We start from the raw sequence: 15,828 nt of genomic DNA on the forward strand, positions 1-15,828 counted from the left end.
GATGGATCCAAGGAACTGGCAGAATTAATTGACAGTGAGCGCACGTGTCAGGGAGAGTTTTTCACACTCATTTCAATCTGTCTGGCAACTGTATCATGCCTGGAGCAGCTTTCACCCTAGGGTGATGCCCCCCTCCCCCACTTCCTCTGCCTGTTTACCTCTTTTTCATTCAATAACCCCGTCTGATACAAGACGTCAGGTCATCTAATACTGACTAATTGCAATGGATGAAAGGGAGGAAGGGGGTGTCATCAGCAAGCCAAATTAGTTTTAATTACAGCCTATAACCAGATATGGCAGATCTGTCAATCTCCAACTCACTCCTCAACTGGGACAGTATGGGTGAGTGGCGGGTGAGCTGACAGGAATAACAGAGAGAAGGTATAGGAGTTACGGGGAATTTAGAAAAGCAAGGCGAGGAGGTTTGTTGGGCTTCGGGGGAAGCGTTGTTCCAACTACTGTATATCTAATTCACTCTGAGTGAATCTCTGCTGCCCCCTAAAGGTGACATCGTGTAAGAATATAGGCTTTTAGTGTGTATCCCCCCTTGGCTGTGAGAGTAGTGTGGCTGCGCACATGCGTGTGTCCTGTTTGCTCGCAGAAAACCGTGAAGCCCTTTGAAGACAAGACCAAGAGATTGGATGGGCTGCAGGGTTGGGATACCAAGGAGGAGGAGGAGGAGGAAGAGGAGGAGGATGCTGATGATGTGAGGTGAGAAGCATGAAGGTGGGCCAGCGACGGCAACCAGGAAGAATGGATTAACACACTCGGATGGACTGTGTAACACCCACACACACACACACACACACACATGCATGCGTGTCAATGACCTGCAGGTGAAGCCAGCCTTTAGGACGTTTTTTGCCCTCTCAGTTTAAACTGAAAAACCCCACTTCCCCCCACACCACCACTTACCTGTGAGTACTGCTGTGAATAGACCACACAATGACATTTAGAGCATGTCTGCAAAAGTCCTCATCATAAAGAAAATGACTCGACGAAGAAGCATTGATTTCCTTCAAATGTCAGGAGTACAATACAAGTGTTGCAATAAAACGCCATACCCTATGCAATTTCACAGAACACTCTTCAGCCTGATTTGATGCACTTAAAGAAAAAAACACATCAAAAAGCGTTAAATGCTCACAAATGGCTTTTATTTTAACACTTTTCTTTACTGAAGATTAGGGTCGTTACGTTACGGTATTTTTTTGGGGTCCTAAAATTTTCTACCGAAGTTGGAGCCGTTTTTTGTTATTTCACATGAGAGATTTCTGTCTGTTTAGCTTTGTTCGTTCTTTTCTTACTGCTCCGAAATGGGCGGGGCTCCGTTGGTAAAAAGATGATGTCACATACTTTTGTTCACCAATCAGAATTTAGCAACAATTTAATCTAAATCTAAACCACACAGTCCTGATTAAGAGAACGACCATTTTCAAATATTAAATCAATAATACCAAAGTGTGTGTGTTTTTTAACCTTTAAGTTAGAAAATACACATTTTAAACCAGGTTTTAAAGGGCTTTAAGTTTGGTTGTGGTTCGGTGGATTGAAGTTATTTCTCAGGCAGAGTTCACCGAACGCTGGCCGGGACAACAAGTCGATAGTTCCAAGAAAACACAACCGACATGGAAGGTTCAGTCACTTTTTTCCATCATGTTGCAGCTCATGAACAAGCTGATGACGGCTCTCGTGGATTGAATCTGACTTGGCACGTTTTGGTCCGCTCCGTGTTTTCCCCCGCGGTGGCGCCGTGATCACAAGACAGCGTTGGACCGAGTCTGAAATGGTTTGTGGTTCGGTGCCAGAGCCGTTGTTGATTCTCTATATACCATTTAATGTAATCACAATGAGCCCTCCAGTGAAGTGACACGCGACTAAAGCGTTCCGCTTTGGGAGAAAGACACCACCGCTGGTTTGGAGCTCTTTGATTAGCAGCTTTATGAAATCATTTCCAATCAAAATTCATTTCAATCAACTGTTTTCCCCCACTCCCCTTTTTTTTGGTTTGATTGACAATATTGTATTATATTCTAAAATACATCATATCAGAGTTAAAGGCATACTTCACCGGTGGAAACATGAATCTGTATTGAAAATAGGTTGTATATGTAGACGAAATGGAAAATACATTTAGAATTTGGTGCCTTCTTGACCGAGAAAAGGCAGACGGTGCCTTCTTGGCGCATGTGGATGGAAGACAACAACTCCCACAATGCACAGCTCCGCAGGCCAAGCAAGATGGCAGACGTTGCTTTTAGTTTCCGCAACTTCCACCACTGGTCTGTAATGGGTCTGTAGTCTCAGTGGGTCCCACCACTGGTCTGCAATGGGTCTGTAGTCTCAGTGGGTCCCACCACTGGTCTGCAATGGGTCTGTAGTCTCAGTGGGTCCCACCACTGGTCTGTAATGGGTCTGTAGTCTCAGTGGGTCCCACCACTAGTCTGTAATGGGTCAGTAGTCTCAGTGGGTCCCACCACTGGTCTGTAATGGGTCTGTAGTCTCAGTGGGTCCCACCACTGGTCTGCAATGGGTCTGTAGTCTCAGTGGGTGCTGCCCCCTATAGGTGGGTTGAAAACATGAGAAACTATTGTTGTAGTCTCACCTCCGATGACACAACATGATGATATTTGCGTCATCGGAGGCTCTTTTCCAGAATAGAAACACAAGATCTCTGTCTCCGGGGAAATGATGCGAATGATGAACGACCATTCAAACTTTCTACCGGGTTTCTATCATTACAAAGCTTAATGCAAACGGGTGAAGTATCCCTTTAAGCTCTTATTTCAGTTGTTGTACTTCAAACTTGCTGTGAGAGAAATCCTTTTTTTAAATCTCAGACCAGAATAAATTAGAACATGGAAAATGCCACGGCCGCCAATCTGCCATCAACGCTCTGACTTTTCCCACTATGGACTGTAAAAAATGGATTAGCTTCATTTGTAAGGCAATTTTACTCCAAATGAGGGACAAGAAACAAAACGCACCGCCGCCACACACTCCCCCGTCTTAAAATAAATGAATGGATTGTCTGAATTACTGAATTATTTTTAGATGAGGCGTGAATTTCCACAGCAGACAGTTTCTAATCAATTGTAATCAGGTCTTCCGCTGTTTTTTGGGGGGAAAAGTCTCTGAGACGTGTCAGACTGCGGAGCGGGACAATATTGAACTTGGCTTTGACTGTGAATCCATTACCGACATGTGCTGGGCTGGAAATGTGACAAAACTGAATCTCATTAGGGCACAAATGAAGACCGGTCTAAGTACACATGGCTCCGATATGAAAACTGCCAGTGATCTGAATACCTGCTGTGACATTTTGTCTACAACAAATGTAGCTATCCAATTTCACCGCCGTTTGATCACGGGTTCCCGTTTTAAATCATTATGCAGATTCCATTCAATTGAACAGCCATTTTCAAATTAGCTCCATTTAGACGTGTAGAGTGGAGCCCCGTCCCCCTTAAACCTCCACCGAAGAGGGTTTGTACCATTTCATTTACGGGGACCCGATGTGGCCATAAATCAGAGCTCAGTGCCGTAACTGCTCTCCGTGTGAAGCAATTTGTCTTCTCAGTCCAACGGGAAATACCTGACTGACTACTATGAAAAAGTAATCACTTTCACTGTATGACATAATATACTTTTTAAAAGTTCATTATTAAAAGCTGCTGGACTTTTAAACCCCACGCTGCTCTTGCGGCCACTGTCGCCGTTCGTTCCAGCAGCGGGTGTGGACGTCGTTGTTTCCCTGGCAACCCTTATCACCGCGCAGCGTGCTCGCGATGGCGTGACGTAGTCGGTCTTTTCTGTGGAGGTACGAGTCCCTCATTGTCTCACAAGCTACTGTCCGTCAAGGGCATCTTTTAAAGCTTCTTCTCCTCCCTCTCCCTTCACAACTGAACACCATCAATCTGGCCATTTACTTTAACTTTATTTCCCACTCCATTAGTTTCTAGGACACCGAGCTGCACAGGGAGAGGAGGAGGGGGGAGGGGGGGAGTGTAGAGGGAAAAAAAGAAAAGAAAGTTTGGCTCCTCGGAGAGATAAAATGTAATTTCACAGTCAACTTGCTGTGATATATTATTTCACAACAATGGAGTATGGGCTGATATGAGCCCTGCTTGGCACCTGTACAGAGCAGTTAGAACACCAGTGATGGCTCTCTGGGGAGGGAGGGGTGTGTGTGTGTGTGTGTGTGTGTGTGTGTGTGTGTGTGTGTGTGTGTGTTAGTGTACCAGGAGGGACCGGTCCAATGGATCAAGCAGGGGGGAGGGAAAAAAAATTGTTAAGTTATTTAAAATGAAATAATATTTCTCGCAATTGTTTTCATGCCTTTTGTGTATTGAGCTTTGGTGGGAATAAGCAGGCGTATACAAACAAAAGAAAAAAAAAGGAAAGGAGACGCAATCCAATACTTTGTCATTCATCACCGTGTTTGCAGTGACACAGTTCAGCCCAGATGAAAGAATCCAAACATCATTTATTCCAGTAGCTGCGCTCCCTCATTGCTCCGGCTCCACCATTACACACACTGTTATCCAGGAACATGGTAAAGCATTGATAGATGCCTCGTGCTTCATTAGCCGCGCTCTCTCAGCCTGGGAAGCACTCACACAATATCAAACAGCTCCAGCCAGAAAACCCAATGAGGCAAGAAGCCTAACCTATGCACGACATGCAGAAGACGGGATGAGACATGTCGTTAATGTTCTACTTTCAATTCAAATAATAATACCAGCTGACGTCCATTCAGTGTTGCCTCTCAGATAACATGAACATATATATATATATATATACTGTAGATATATATATATATATATATATATATATGTTCATGTATATATATAGTTATATGTATGCGTGTATCCTCGTCTCTTTCTCACAGTTTGCTGCTCTTCTGAAACTGGGACACGAGCCCCAGCACCTGCTCCGACGCCACCATGACCTTATTCTGCAGGTAGAGAGCGCTGTTTTTAGACGTCTCGCTCAGGAAGTAGCGATAGTTCACCATGAGGCCGCAGGAGTTGGCCACGCCCCTGGGGCTGGTGTCGGCGTGCCAGTTGAGCCGCCACATGGTGGCGCCGTTTTGCAGGTGGAAGTTGGCCACGGGGTTGAGCGCGTAGCCCCGCCTCTTCTCCCCATAGAGGTACCAGGCGCAGAGGCGCATCAGGACGGGCTCCAGGACGCCGGTGAGGCGCTCGGAGCGCATCCACTCGCCGGTGGCGAGCAGCTTGCGGAGGGCCTCGATGGCCGGGGGCCCCGGGGCCGAGTCGGTGGCCTGCTCCACCTCCTTCCACTCCTGCTCGGAGAGGAGGTCGGAGACCCGGCCTTCCTTCCGGGACTGGCTGAGCAGACCCAGGAGCCAAGAGGAGAAACCCGGGATCGGAGACAGACTGGAGAACTGGGCCATGTGAGGGAACTCGCTCTGGAAGACATGAGACGGAGGTAGACTTAACCCTTAAACGTATACTTCAGGAGCATCAGGATTTCAGACCTGAGACTTGGTTTTCTAATGTTTTAAAGAGTCAAGACCAGGATAATTCAGAAGCAGAACTGGAGCAGAAGTAGCTCTGGTCAAACTGATTATTTCTTATTTTGGTCTGAGCAGTTAGAGTAGCGTATGTGCAAAGCACTCCAATATGTGTAATAATTATGAAAAGCTACATTGAAATAAGTGTTATGTTATGGAGTTATTTCAACATCCCAGCCTCTACAGCACTAATATGCAAGAATGTGTGGCAATACTTTTTCCCCCCAAGTTTTTGAAGCACAGGCGGTTGCAGAATGATGTACATGCACACTGAGACACAAAAAAAACGGGGATGATGAAACAAAGTAAAGGTAGTAGATTTGATCCAAGGGCACCAGCTTCACAGGAGCGGAAATAAGGGAGATGAACGCTCAGCCTTTGGATCAAAACACAAAACAACATTTTCTTGTTTACAGCCGAGACGGCGACGGCATTACAAATCTACTCCACTGCTTCGGGATCCTGCTCTGCTGATGGAGATGGATGATCCCCTCTCTCCTTCCCATTCTATTCTCCTCCTCAGTCCCTTGCACTCTCACCTTTAATACCCATCCTCTCACTCGCCTCCCTGTCTCGTCTCGACCACCCACCCATCTCACGAGTTCTCGCTCCTCTCGCCAAAATCCCCCCCTTCCTCTTCTTCTCCGCCCGTCTTCATGCTCCTGCGTCTGGTTTGATAAGTGATAAGGAGTGATGTGGCAGAGGAGTGAAAGAGGCGGCACATAAAAGTGTCAGACGACCTTTGGGACATGCTGTTTTGCGATTATTTTTGTATTCGTCATCCTTGATTTCACACTTTTGGCTTCCTAATCCCGCGTTCTCACTTCCCATGTCCCGCTGTCTCTCCCCTTCTCACTCTACTGCGTCATGATCTCACCTTCTTCACTCCAACCTCTACTTTTAGCCTTCGTGGGCCCGGGTTTGACAAAGAAAAAGGATGGAGGAGGTGGTAGCAGAGGTGAGTAAGGAACAGGGAGGAAAAGGATATAAAGGGAAACCAGACCTGTGCTCTGGAGGCCAATCTACAAAGACAAGCAAGACCTCCTCCCTTCACCTTAAATCACAGCTGTGACCTTTTCTTTTCCACTGGTATCGTCTATCCATCACCGTAGCGGCCCCTCTGTGGCTGCGCTGCTCCTCTTTTCACCCTTTACATAAGGTAAAGCCTGTCAGACAGCCAGGGCGTCTGCAGAATACAAGTTTGTGTTGTGGTTTTTGGGGAGAGCATTGCACTTACACTGTCGGGGTGAGGGGGGTTCAATTCCCACTAGGGTCAATAGGGAAAATAGCAGCACTGATGGAGTGCTTTGGATCAAAGTGTTGAGCAGTACTTCTGACTTCTTTACAAAGCCAAAATGCAGTGGCTTCATATTTATGCCAGAAATGTGTAGTTTCTAAAATGTGAAAGCTAGCTAATGAGATAGCCACCGCCTTAGCTCAAACTAAATTTACATACTGACTTTTCCCAAGCCGTTAACTATAAATTGAAAAGTTTTGGCGAAATGACATCTTGGTAATATTATACTTTGTTATTCAACATTACTAGTAGTTAAGTAACTGCTACGCTAATGGTGAAAACGCTAACTTCACTAGCTTAGCAGAGAAGCAGTAACTGCCGCGGTGATATTAACACCTTGAAATCAAACATTTAATGTTAATTAAAAGGTAGATTAATTTATAGATTTTAATATTTAATATTAATAGCAGACAAATAGACTGAGGCAGCAAAACAGATATAGCCTAGAAATAGCCTATAGCATTGAACTGTGAGTTATAATGAGCAAAATAATACAAATAAAGTAACCCATATCAGCTCTGTGCTTTTAGTATAGAGAAGCTAAAAAGTAGATGATTATTTTGCATTAGGAAGACGCTGGCTGGCAAAGTAGACCTCTCGATGAAGACAGCAACCTCCTTTCCTCTCTGACACAAACAGCCAGCCAAAAATAAACACACAATATCCGCTGAGCTCACTGATCCGTACGTTGCCATTGATAAAACTGAGTGAAAAGCTTGTACCAATCAAAACAATCCCCTCGTACGAATAACTAAATCTGAAGTGGCTTTTTCGGGACTCCCTCCCGACTCCCCATCTGTTGGGAGTGGCTGTTGCCGCGCCATTCAATGTTCCAATCGTTTAACAAGAGCTAGCTGGAGTGGCCCGACATGAAGGGCTCTTCTGCGCTTATTGAGGGGGATGGATGAGATTTCATTACTGCCTGTCAAGTGACTACAGCTCTGTCTCTCTCTCTCTCTGTATTCATTCATGTGTGTATAAGCAAGCGCTTAGAACAAGCGGGTTATTTATGACTCGGCACAGAGACTAAAAGGAAAACTTTTTGAAAAGCAATCACAGCACGTACAGCTTGCTGGAATAACGCTGAGCCAGCTGAGACACACCTGAAGGCCACCATGAAGCCTTTTAGCTGAATCTTTAGGGAAGGTAAAGTGAACAGCTGTCTCTGTGTGTCATGTGCACTGTAAATGATAAGGTCGTATACAGAAGCTAAAATGGGGGCGGCTTAAAAGCATCACTGATAACACTATCTGCTTCATAGTTATTGTATTTAGATAACAGGTGTTTTTCTGTGACCTTATGCTTTACCTTTAGTCTGCATAGGAGTTCAAATAGAACATTCAAGAAATCCTTCTATTGCTGTATTTTACAAAGGCTTTGGCTCTAATTTCAAGTATAATATCAACACTAAATGCTATACTCCCAATATCAAACCAAATTAAAAGATCTGTACCAGATTTGATGATATATGATGCAGAAACGTGATCAGTTGACCCCTGATGTTTAATCATTGTTGCATTTTAAAATAAAACAGTTCTTTCAGGACCTTTAAACCGACGGTGCACTACACTCAGCACCCACCTGTAGTTCTCGGACCACCCTCTTGATGAGGTAGTTTCCCAGCTCGACCCCTTGAAGGCCAGCCTGGGTGGAAGAAATGGAGTAGAAGATGGCTGCGTTTATCTTATTCACATCCTCCTCGGAGTCGAGAGTGGCAAACTCACGGACAATGCTCTAAAGAGAAAAAACACAGGTTCTTTTTGTCGAGTCACACACTCAAAATTGTGCATCGCTCATCCGGATACGAGCCCATCCTCGGGGGTTCTTGGCTAGATCGCCGCAGCCAAAGGCGGCAGTGTGTTATGGCTGCGCCAGAGCTGCTGGAGTAAAAACGTGGATATCGTTGCACTATTTCACACTGTGGAATATTCTCAAACTGTTGTCAAAACTGCCTTTTCCTCGCCGTAAAACACCAGAGAGAGTAAGTCAACTCTGTGGAGGCTGCTCCCAGAGGGATGCGCAGTTTAAAGGTCTCTATATTGTTTTTTCACACAGCAATAATCCATTTGTCAGCTGAGAGGAGGAACAAAGTAGTAAATCCCAGATGCTTAACTATCCTCCGAGGTGTGGTAAAGTGAGACGAACCATTACAACAGCCTGCAGCTATTGATTCTAACCTGAATGTTATCGGAGATGTCTTCAGTGAGGGCCACGTGCAGCACAACCAGGGGTTCTCCTGGCATGGCGGCGTGGGTGAAGGCGTAACAGCGCCGGTACGGCCCGACTCGGCGCTTCAGGTCAGACCAGTTCCTCACAGGGTGCACTGCCTCATACCTGGCAAAAGACTCATAGTTAGTCTTTCGGTTTTCAATCAACCCTTCGTTAAGCCCGTCCTTGGTTATTGTTGCTTGATTTCAGACCGGCAGATTTTGGGTGATGTATGTGGAAGACATGGTAATATGTGTTGTTTTGCAGTGTATAGTTAGTTTACTCTTGTATGTTAACAGTTAGATGGCGCATTTTCCATATTTTAATGCTACAAAACCTTATTTGGATGCTTAGCGTACATAGTTGGACAAGCCAGAGAGAGGATAGCATTAGTTCTGTGCAAGCTAGCTCGACATGCTAACGTTTGTAATGGAAGTTCAAGCAGCTAAACCCACTGTTCAACCCACTACTTCTGCTCTGTTGGTTTATGAAAGGCTCGATTTAAACTTTTAGATGCCATGCACGCTGTTTCGATGTGTGTAAAGTGCCTAAAGGGCCGTGCACGAATATCGTAAAAGCCTGAAATCTGTTAGCATTTTTGCACTTCCTGTTCCCTTGTCTCCAAGTTATTGGGTTTTGATTTAGATGACTGAAATAAGATCTGTGGTTAACACAGGCTTAAGAGATTTTAACATTAGTTCTACGACATAAAATGCGTATAGGTTAAAACCCCACTCATGAATTTTGAAGCTTTTACATTCTTAAAAAAGGTGGTTGCTAAATTTAGAAATGGCACCCAATCCACCTTTAGCTTTGTAGTAGTGACCGGGGCATAGTTTGTTCATAGCTTGTTAGCTTTTTACTTCTGGTGATAGCGCTTATGCTTAAGAAGTCAGAAAGATGTCATTCATTTACAAAAAATATCTTAATGAAAAAAATGTGTAGGCCTATAAATGGTATCATAAATGTTTGTTTGCCACAAAATCCGATGGAAAATCCCATTGGCTTTTTGTCGAGGAAACCAGGGTGACGTTGATTTCTGGATTGACCTGCAAAAAAACTCACACCTGCAATATTATTAAGCTATGATTGGACGATCACTGTTCCAATGGAGGGATTAAGCAAATGGTACGTTTTCTTGACTGTGCTGTGTAATTTTTCTTGCAAGAGACTGTGATGAAATGCAAAGAGGGGAGAGAAAGACCCACGTGGACCACAGAATGAGGGAGACTGAATGTCCTTACTGGCTGATCCTCTGCAGGATCTCGCAGGGGGACTGCCAGGTGATCCTCTCCAGGCGGAGCAGACCTACAGAGAACCACTCAGACAGCAAGCTCTTCAGTGTGCCGTTCAGGTCCTGGGAGAGGGGAATAAAAAGGTGAGAGTTTAGAACCGACATCCACATCCAGCTGATAATTGAAACTTCACATTCGTTCCTTTGTTGAGAACAGTTCAGCCTCCAGTCTGTTGGGGAAAATTAAAGCAGCGTTGTGCATTTGTGTTTCATAATAGTGCATGAACTATATATTGTGCAAATTGGTTTGCAGGCAAATCCTGTATAAACATAATGAATAAGAAAAGGAATGTCACGGTCATTCTTATGAGGAAGAAACACCATAAAAATATTTTGTAGACATTGCAAATTTTATAGGACCATTTCATAAAGTGGATAAACACCGTCTTTACAGCCTTATAGGCCTCTTTTATTGAGAGAACCCACAAGCTCCGTCTCATTGATTGACAACGAAGTTGCTAAAGTTTGTCTGCAGGCTATAAACAATTCAAGGCCTGTATCTTACACCCGGCGCGGGATGTACGGTCCCCTGGGTGTCTGCATGCTGTTTGAATGTTTTTGCGTTACGAGCAGTGATTTGTTTGAGCTCGCAGTGGGTAGGGAGGAGGCACTTCAATAAACAACTTGCCATTTCAAAGCAGGCTCTGTCCTCCCGCAAAGGTCAGACTTCATTTAAAGCAAATCTCTTGCAAACACACGAGCGAGCGGACGTGGCGGCATGCACTCAAACACATTCAGGCGCATAAACACATCTTATATTGGCCGTTCCATAAGATGTCTTCCACTTCAGGCTTGCTTTTAATGCCAGCTTGTCAGTCATAATAATAGCTAATACAAACAAGCTCAAGTACAGTCATGGTGTAGAAGCCGCTGGCTGAAACTCCGCGAGCAACTGTACCAAACACCAAAGACAAAATTTTAAATTCTTTCCCACATATATGCGCTGCATTATTCAGCTGTATGGCTGAGAGGGCTCACACTGGAAAAACCTCAGCAAATCAAAAGAAACCCCCAGAAGAAAAAAAGTTTAACAAAACTTCCATCACTGCGATGGTGAAAGTGTGTGTTTGTGGTCCTCTAAGGTCACACATTGCCCCGAGGTGAAATAATCTAGAAAATGGCCGATAATCCCAGACCAGGATTCTCTGTGGAAAGCGTGACGCATGAACAACCCGTGAGAGTGCAGCCGATGCCTTGGGTAGCCAATTCTCAGCCTCACAAAAGGAAGGCCGGACCGCGATGTGTATTCCATTGACCTAGCAGGAGATGAAGCCTTTTGAAACGGGAAGGGTCCAGGATTCAAAGCCTTGAGGTGAGGAGAGACACGGTAGGAAAAAGGGGGAAAAGAAGAAAATCCTGCACTCCATTAGAAAGAAAATAAAGCAATAGGTTTTGACACCGGAGCTGTACAAATGCAGTGAGACTTTGATGATGTGGACTCATGCAGCACGCGTTACCTTGAGCTGCAGTTATATTGTGATTATACAGGAAGCAATGGAGAAGCGGTCTGTCTAACCAAGACCAAACGACCATCGACTGCCAGAGTGTTTACTGATCAAACTTGGAGCGTGCCAATACTTTTACTCCAGTAGGCCGCATGCCACTTTTCCTGCTGGTAGTCTGTCTGTGCGGAGGAAAAAATAGCCTCACTGATACTCTGTGAAATCCCACGAGGCCAAGTCTAACAATGTCTCTAACTTGTCTTTACACACTCGGTTTGTGAGCAGGTGAACGAGAATGAAAGGTCTGGAGGTGGAAGGAGAGAGGAGACACATCAAAAATCAATTATCTGACCAAGAGAGTCTAATCTAGCAGAGAATTCAACACTCTAGCAAGAGCCAATATTTGCAGCTTTGTGTCAAAACCAAATTGCTAAAGTGATTTTCAGAAACACATGTTCCCTACCCTCTGTATCATATATTATAGTTTTTCTTCTCCTCTGGTGTCCACATACTATCAGTACATGTACTAAAAGCTTCATATTTACCATGACCTTTTCCTTATTTTAGCTCAATCAATTCTGGCAATAACAAGAAAAGATTGCTGTGCACCTGCAAGGCCAAGGTGGTCAGCACTCAGTACAAGTACTCTGTAGGTAGCATAGACCTTTTTAAGCAACAAAAGGTCTCAGTGGGTCTTGTTTATTGAGATTAAATGCATCTGAACCACCTCTCAGCAGGAATAAAATAGGTATTGAGCAAGAGAGGAGAGGCCACAAGTCCTCTGGCGATAGTCAGGGTCATTGAAAATCATATTAAGCGCTATTCCAAAGCAAACAAAAGATTAAAAAAAGAGATCACAAAGATATTAAAGCGTTTTCTCGCTGTCAATCTGCATCCAAAGACAGCTTGCTTTAAAATGCCCCCCCATGAATAATCCCAACCAGGGCAGGTTTAGCTTGACCATTACAGCTTTTGATGTTGTTTTTTAATCATCCAAGTTGTTTCAGAATAGTGGCAAATAGTAATTGGCCAGCCTGCTAAGTTGATTTATAAATGCAGCTTCATGCAGTGTCAACTCAGTCAACTCCAACTTAGAGAAAGTCAGTTTTGTAACATTAGAAAAGGAAATACTGCAGGAAGAAAGTAGGTATGCAACCTTTGGTGCACTTTAATTACAAGCTGCATTCCTAATACACATCAGTGAAACATTTTGCTTGTCAAATTATGCTTTCTTTGCCATGAGGGACTGAGCATGCATTATGAAAAACATCTATAGTACATTGCATACTTTGTATATACAGTATGTGCTTTGGGAAATTAAAAGCTGTTACTCCGAGGTGTGCATGTAAACTCAGACACTGCAGTGCTGAACCGGATTGTAAATTGATATTTTATTTGACTGAAAACGAATGATGGAATAATGAGACTAGAAAGGCCTTTCTGAAAAACAAGTTGCCAAACAATGTGACATAAGAGGGACACCGACTATGTCTGAACATTTTAGGTTGTTGTTGTTTTTCCTCTCACTGCTTTTCAATTTTATTTTCACTTTATCTTTATTAAAAAAAATCCTCAACATATTAATTTCATGCCCGATTTATAGCCAGCTTTTTCACATTGTTGCTGCAGCAAAGAGCAGCCTCTTCATGTATAGAAGAGTATAGGGTCTATTTAAAAAAAAAGAAGAAGACCAATCATGTAAGTGGAGCTTTCCAACGAAGATGAGCAGAAAATATGAAGGAAGCCTTGAAATTGAGCTTTACGGTGTATAGTGCCAAAAAGCTCTCATCTAAATGCAAAAACGCCCTGAGCTACGTGGAAATAAAAAGAAACGGATTTAGTTCCTTTAGCTCAGCCAAGAAAGTAAACTGGGGCAGAGGTCAGTGCGGCTCAAGCTGTGAAGAAATGTGAGCCATGTGATGGGTGCTAGGAGTGCAGTTAGTACTGTGTGTGTGTGTGTGTGTGTGTGTGTGTGTGTGTGTGTGTGTGTGTGTGTGTGTGTGTGTGTGGGGCAGCTACACTCAGCCTACTGCTAATGATGTTAAAACATAGCACATATACGATGTCTTTAAATCCCTGAACATTCAGGTTCAGCTGTTCAGGCAAAGATGCCGATAACGCCTAAACGCGAACGGCACTGCTTGGCTCGTGCGAGCACCCGTACAAAATGTAAACACAAAAATGAATTACCCGAATGTGCGGGCTCTCGCTACTCTTGGATGAGATTATTTCAAGCACGTCGGCTCGGAGATCCACCAGAAACTTCACTCCCCCCTCGACTCTGCTTATATGGTTAAGCAACTGTTTGTAACGGGGAGTCAAGCCGTACCGCAGCCGGTCTTCGACCTGCAAAATGGTCGCCAGGTCTCGTAGCTGCGTGTCCAGTAGCCTCAAAGCGAGCTCCGAGACGCCTTTGTGGTCCACTCCGAAGTCTTGCGACAGCTTCGTCAGGAAGCCGAGTCTGTCTTCCTTGTCGAGGTTCCCGTAAAAGTGCATGAACTCCAAGCTGTTGGAATCGGGGGGAGGAGGGGATTTGTCCCGTGTTTCGTATGTGGGTAAAGGTGCAACTACCCTCGCCAGTATCTCCTCCATGCCCGTGACACCGCCACGAATCGGGGTCGTGTACCAACGCCAACCACTGATATCCGGGGCCTTCAGAGCCGCCTTGAAGACACTCCGGTGTCGCCAGCACCGCACACTGTTTCGGAAAGCCCAGGCAGCAGGATGGGATATCATGACCGGGAGGGAGCTTGGCTGTCTGTTTGGGACCTTCGACCAGTAAACACTGAGGAACCATTTCCGGGTCTCTTAAAGAGACAGTACAGCTGCCATGACAACGGCAAGCCAGAAAGTGAACGACAGGTTAGGCTAGTATAGAAACAACAGCTCCATTGTGTGGTGATGGTGAACTTCCTATAATTAATGTATTTTTTATTTCTACTCGTTCTGTTGGTTGATGATATAAAACTGGATTGTTTGCAAGTAATATACATTCACAATTCAGACCCATTTCTTTATGACAATTAAGTTAATGATGTGTTGTAAAATAAATTTTTATTTTTAGATCCAATTTTTGTTATTGTGTTAATGTGTCATGTTGTTTTTATGTATTTTATTCCACAAAGTGTAATCTCTAATAAAACAACAAATTAACCTATGATATGAAAACCTAAAAGTCTTTAGAAAGCCTATATGCAATGCTCTGTTTTCCATACTGTGTAATCCATTATAGACCCATGGAAGTGAATAAAGAAAGTTTTTTTTTGTTGCTCAAAGTCTATTAATTTAGTTTCATTGGATATTATTTTTAAGCAGACAAAGGTTATGGGCGTCAAGTTGTTTTAGTGTGTTGTCAAGTTGATGTTTTAATGTGTTGTCAAGTCGGTGAATGTTTTTGAAATGCTGCGCTTGTGTTGTCAAGAGGGTGGATATGTTTTTTTCATTCTAATTTGTTTTCTTAATTTGCAATGCGTTGAGCTCTCGGGGCCACCTACTGGAATCCATCACCCAGGGTGAAAACTTCATGTTTGATTTGCCTCCCTATAGACTTATACATAATTGGGATTTATTGACTAAGGGAACTCAATCATGTCAGCACTGTGATTTATATGACTGCAGCACGAAAAATATTAAAACAGTCTGTGTTATGTGTAGTTTCATTTTATACTCTTTTTTATATTTCAGGGTTTAATTTTTTTTGTCAAGTGTAGTTAAAATGAATTCAAATCATTTTATCGCTGAAATATCTATTATCGTTTCCCCATAGATTAGCTCATAAGAAGCCAATAACCAAAAAAATAATTGAAATATCCTGGTTTATAATGAGAACATTTGTCTTATTGCTGATTGAGAGGGTTTCTACTTTTACAAGAATAAATTTAAGATAAGAATAAAATGCAGCTCATAAATTTTCATTTTCATTCTGCCAGAGATCATAATAATAATTATTAAAAGACTCAGTATAAAAGAAGATATCTTAAAGTACTTTCAGTCAAAATACCATCGTTTTGACACCGATGTTACCTTTCCAGAAATTGTGCCAAGGATGGCC

General features: G+C 43.6%; 2 protein-coding genes across 2 annotated transcripts in view; both read right to left on the reverse strand.

Moving 5' to 3' along the window:
* The window catches only part of hsbp1b (heat shock factor binding protein 1b), a 341,874-nt gene that overhangs the window by 299,602 nt on the left and 26,444 nt on the right, over positions 1-15,828 (reverse strand). The window lies entirely within an intron of this gene.
* On the reverse strand, positions 4,469-14,595 carry mlycd (malonyl-CoA decarboxylase). The gene is given in 7 exon segments (XM_084018603.1): positions 4,469-5,431; positions 8,415-8,567; positions 9,011-9,167; positions 10,286-10,398; positions 13,968-14,519; positions 14,522-14,565; positions 14,568-14,595. Coding segments are annotated over 7 exon segments (1,572 nt in total). The 5' UTR covers positions 14,575-14,595; the 3' UTR covers positions 4,469-4,885.

This window comes from Eutrigla gurnardus, assembly GCF_963514095.1.
Source record: "Eutrigla gurnardus genome assembly, chromosome: 9".
NCBI lineage: Eukaryota > Metazoa > Chordata > Actinopteri > Perciformes > Triglidae > Eutrigla > Eutrigla gurnardus.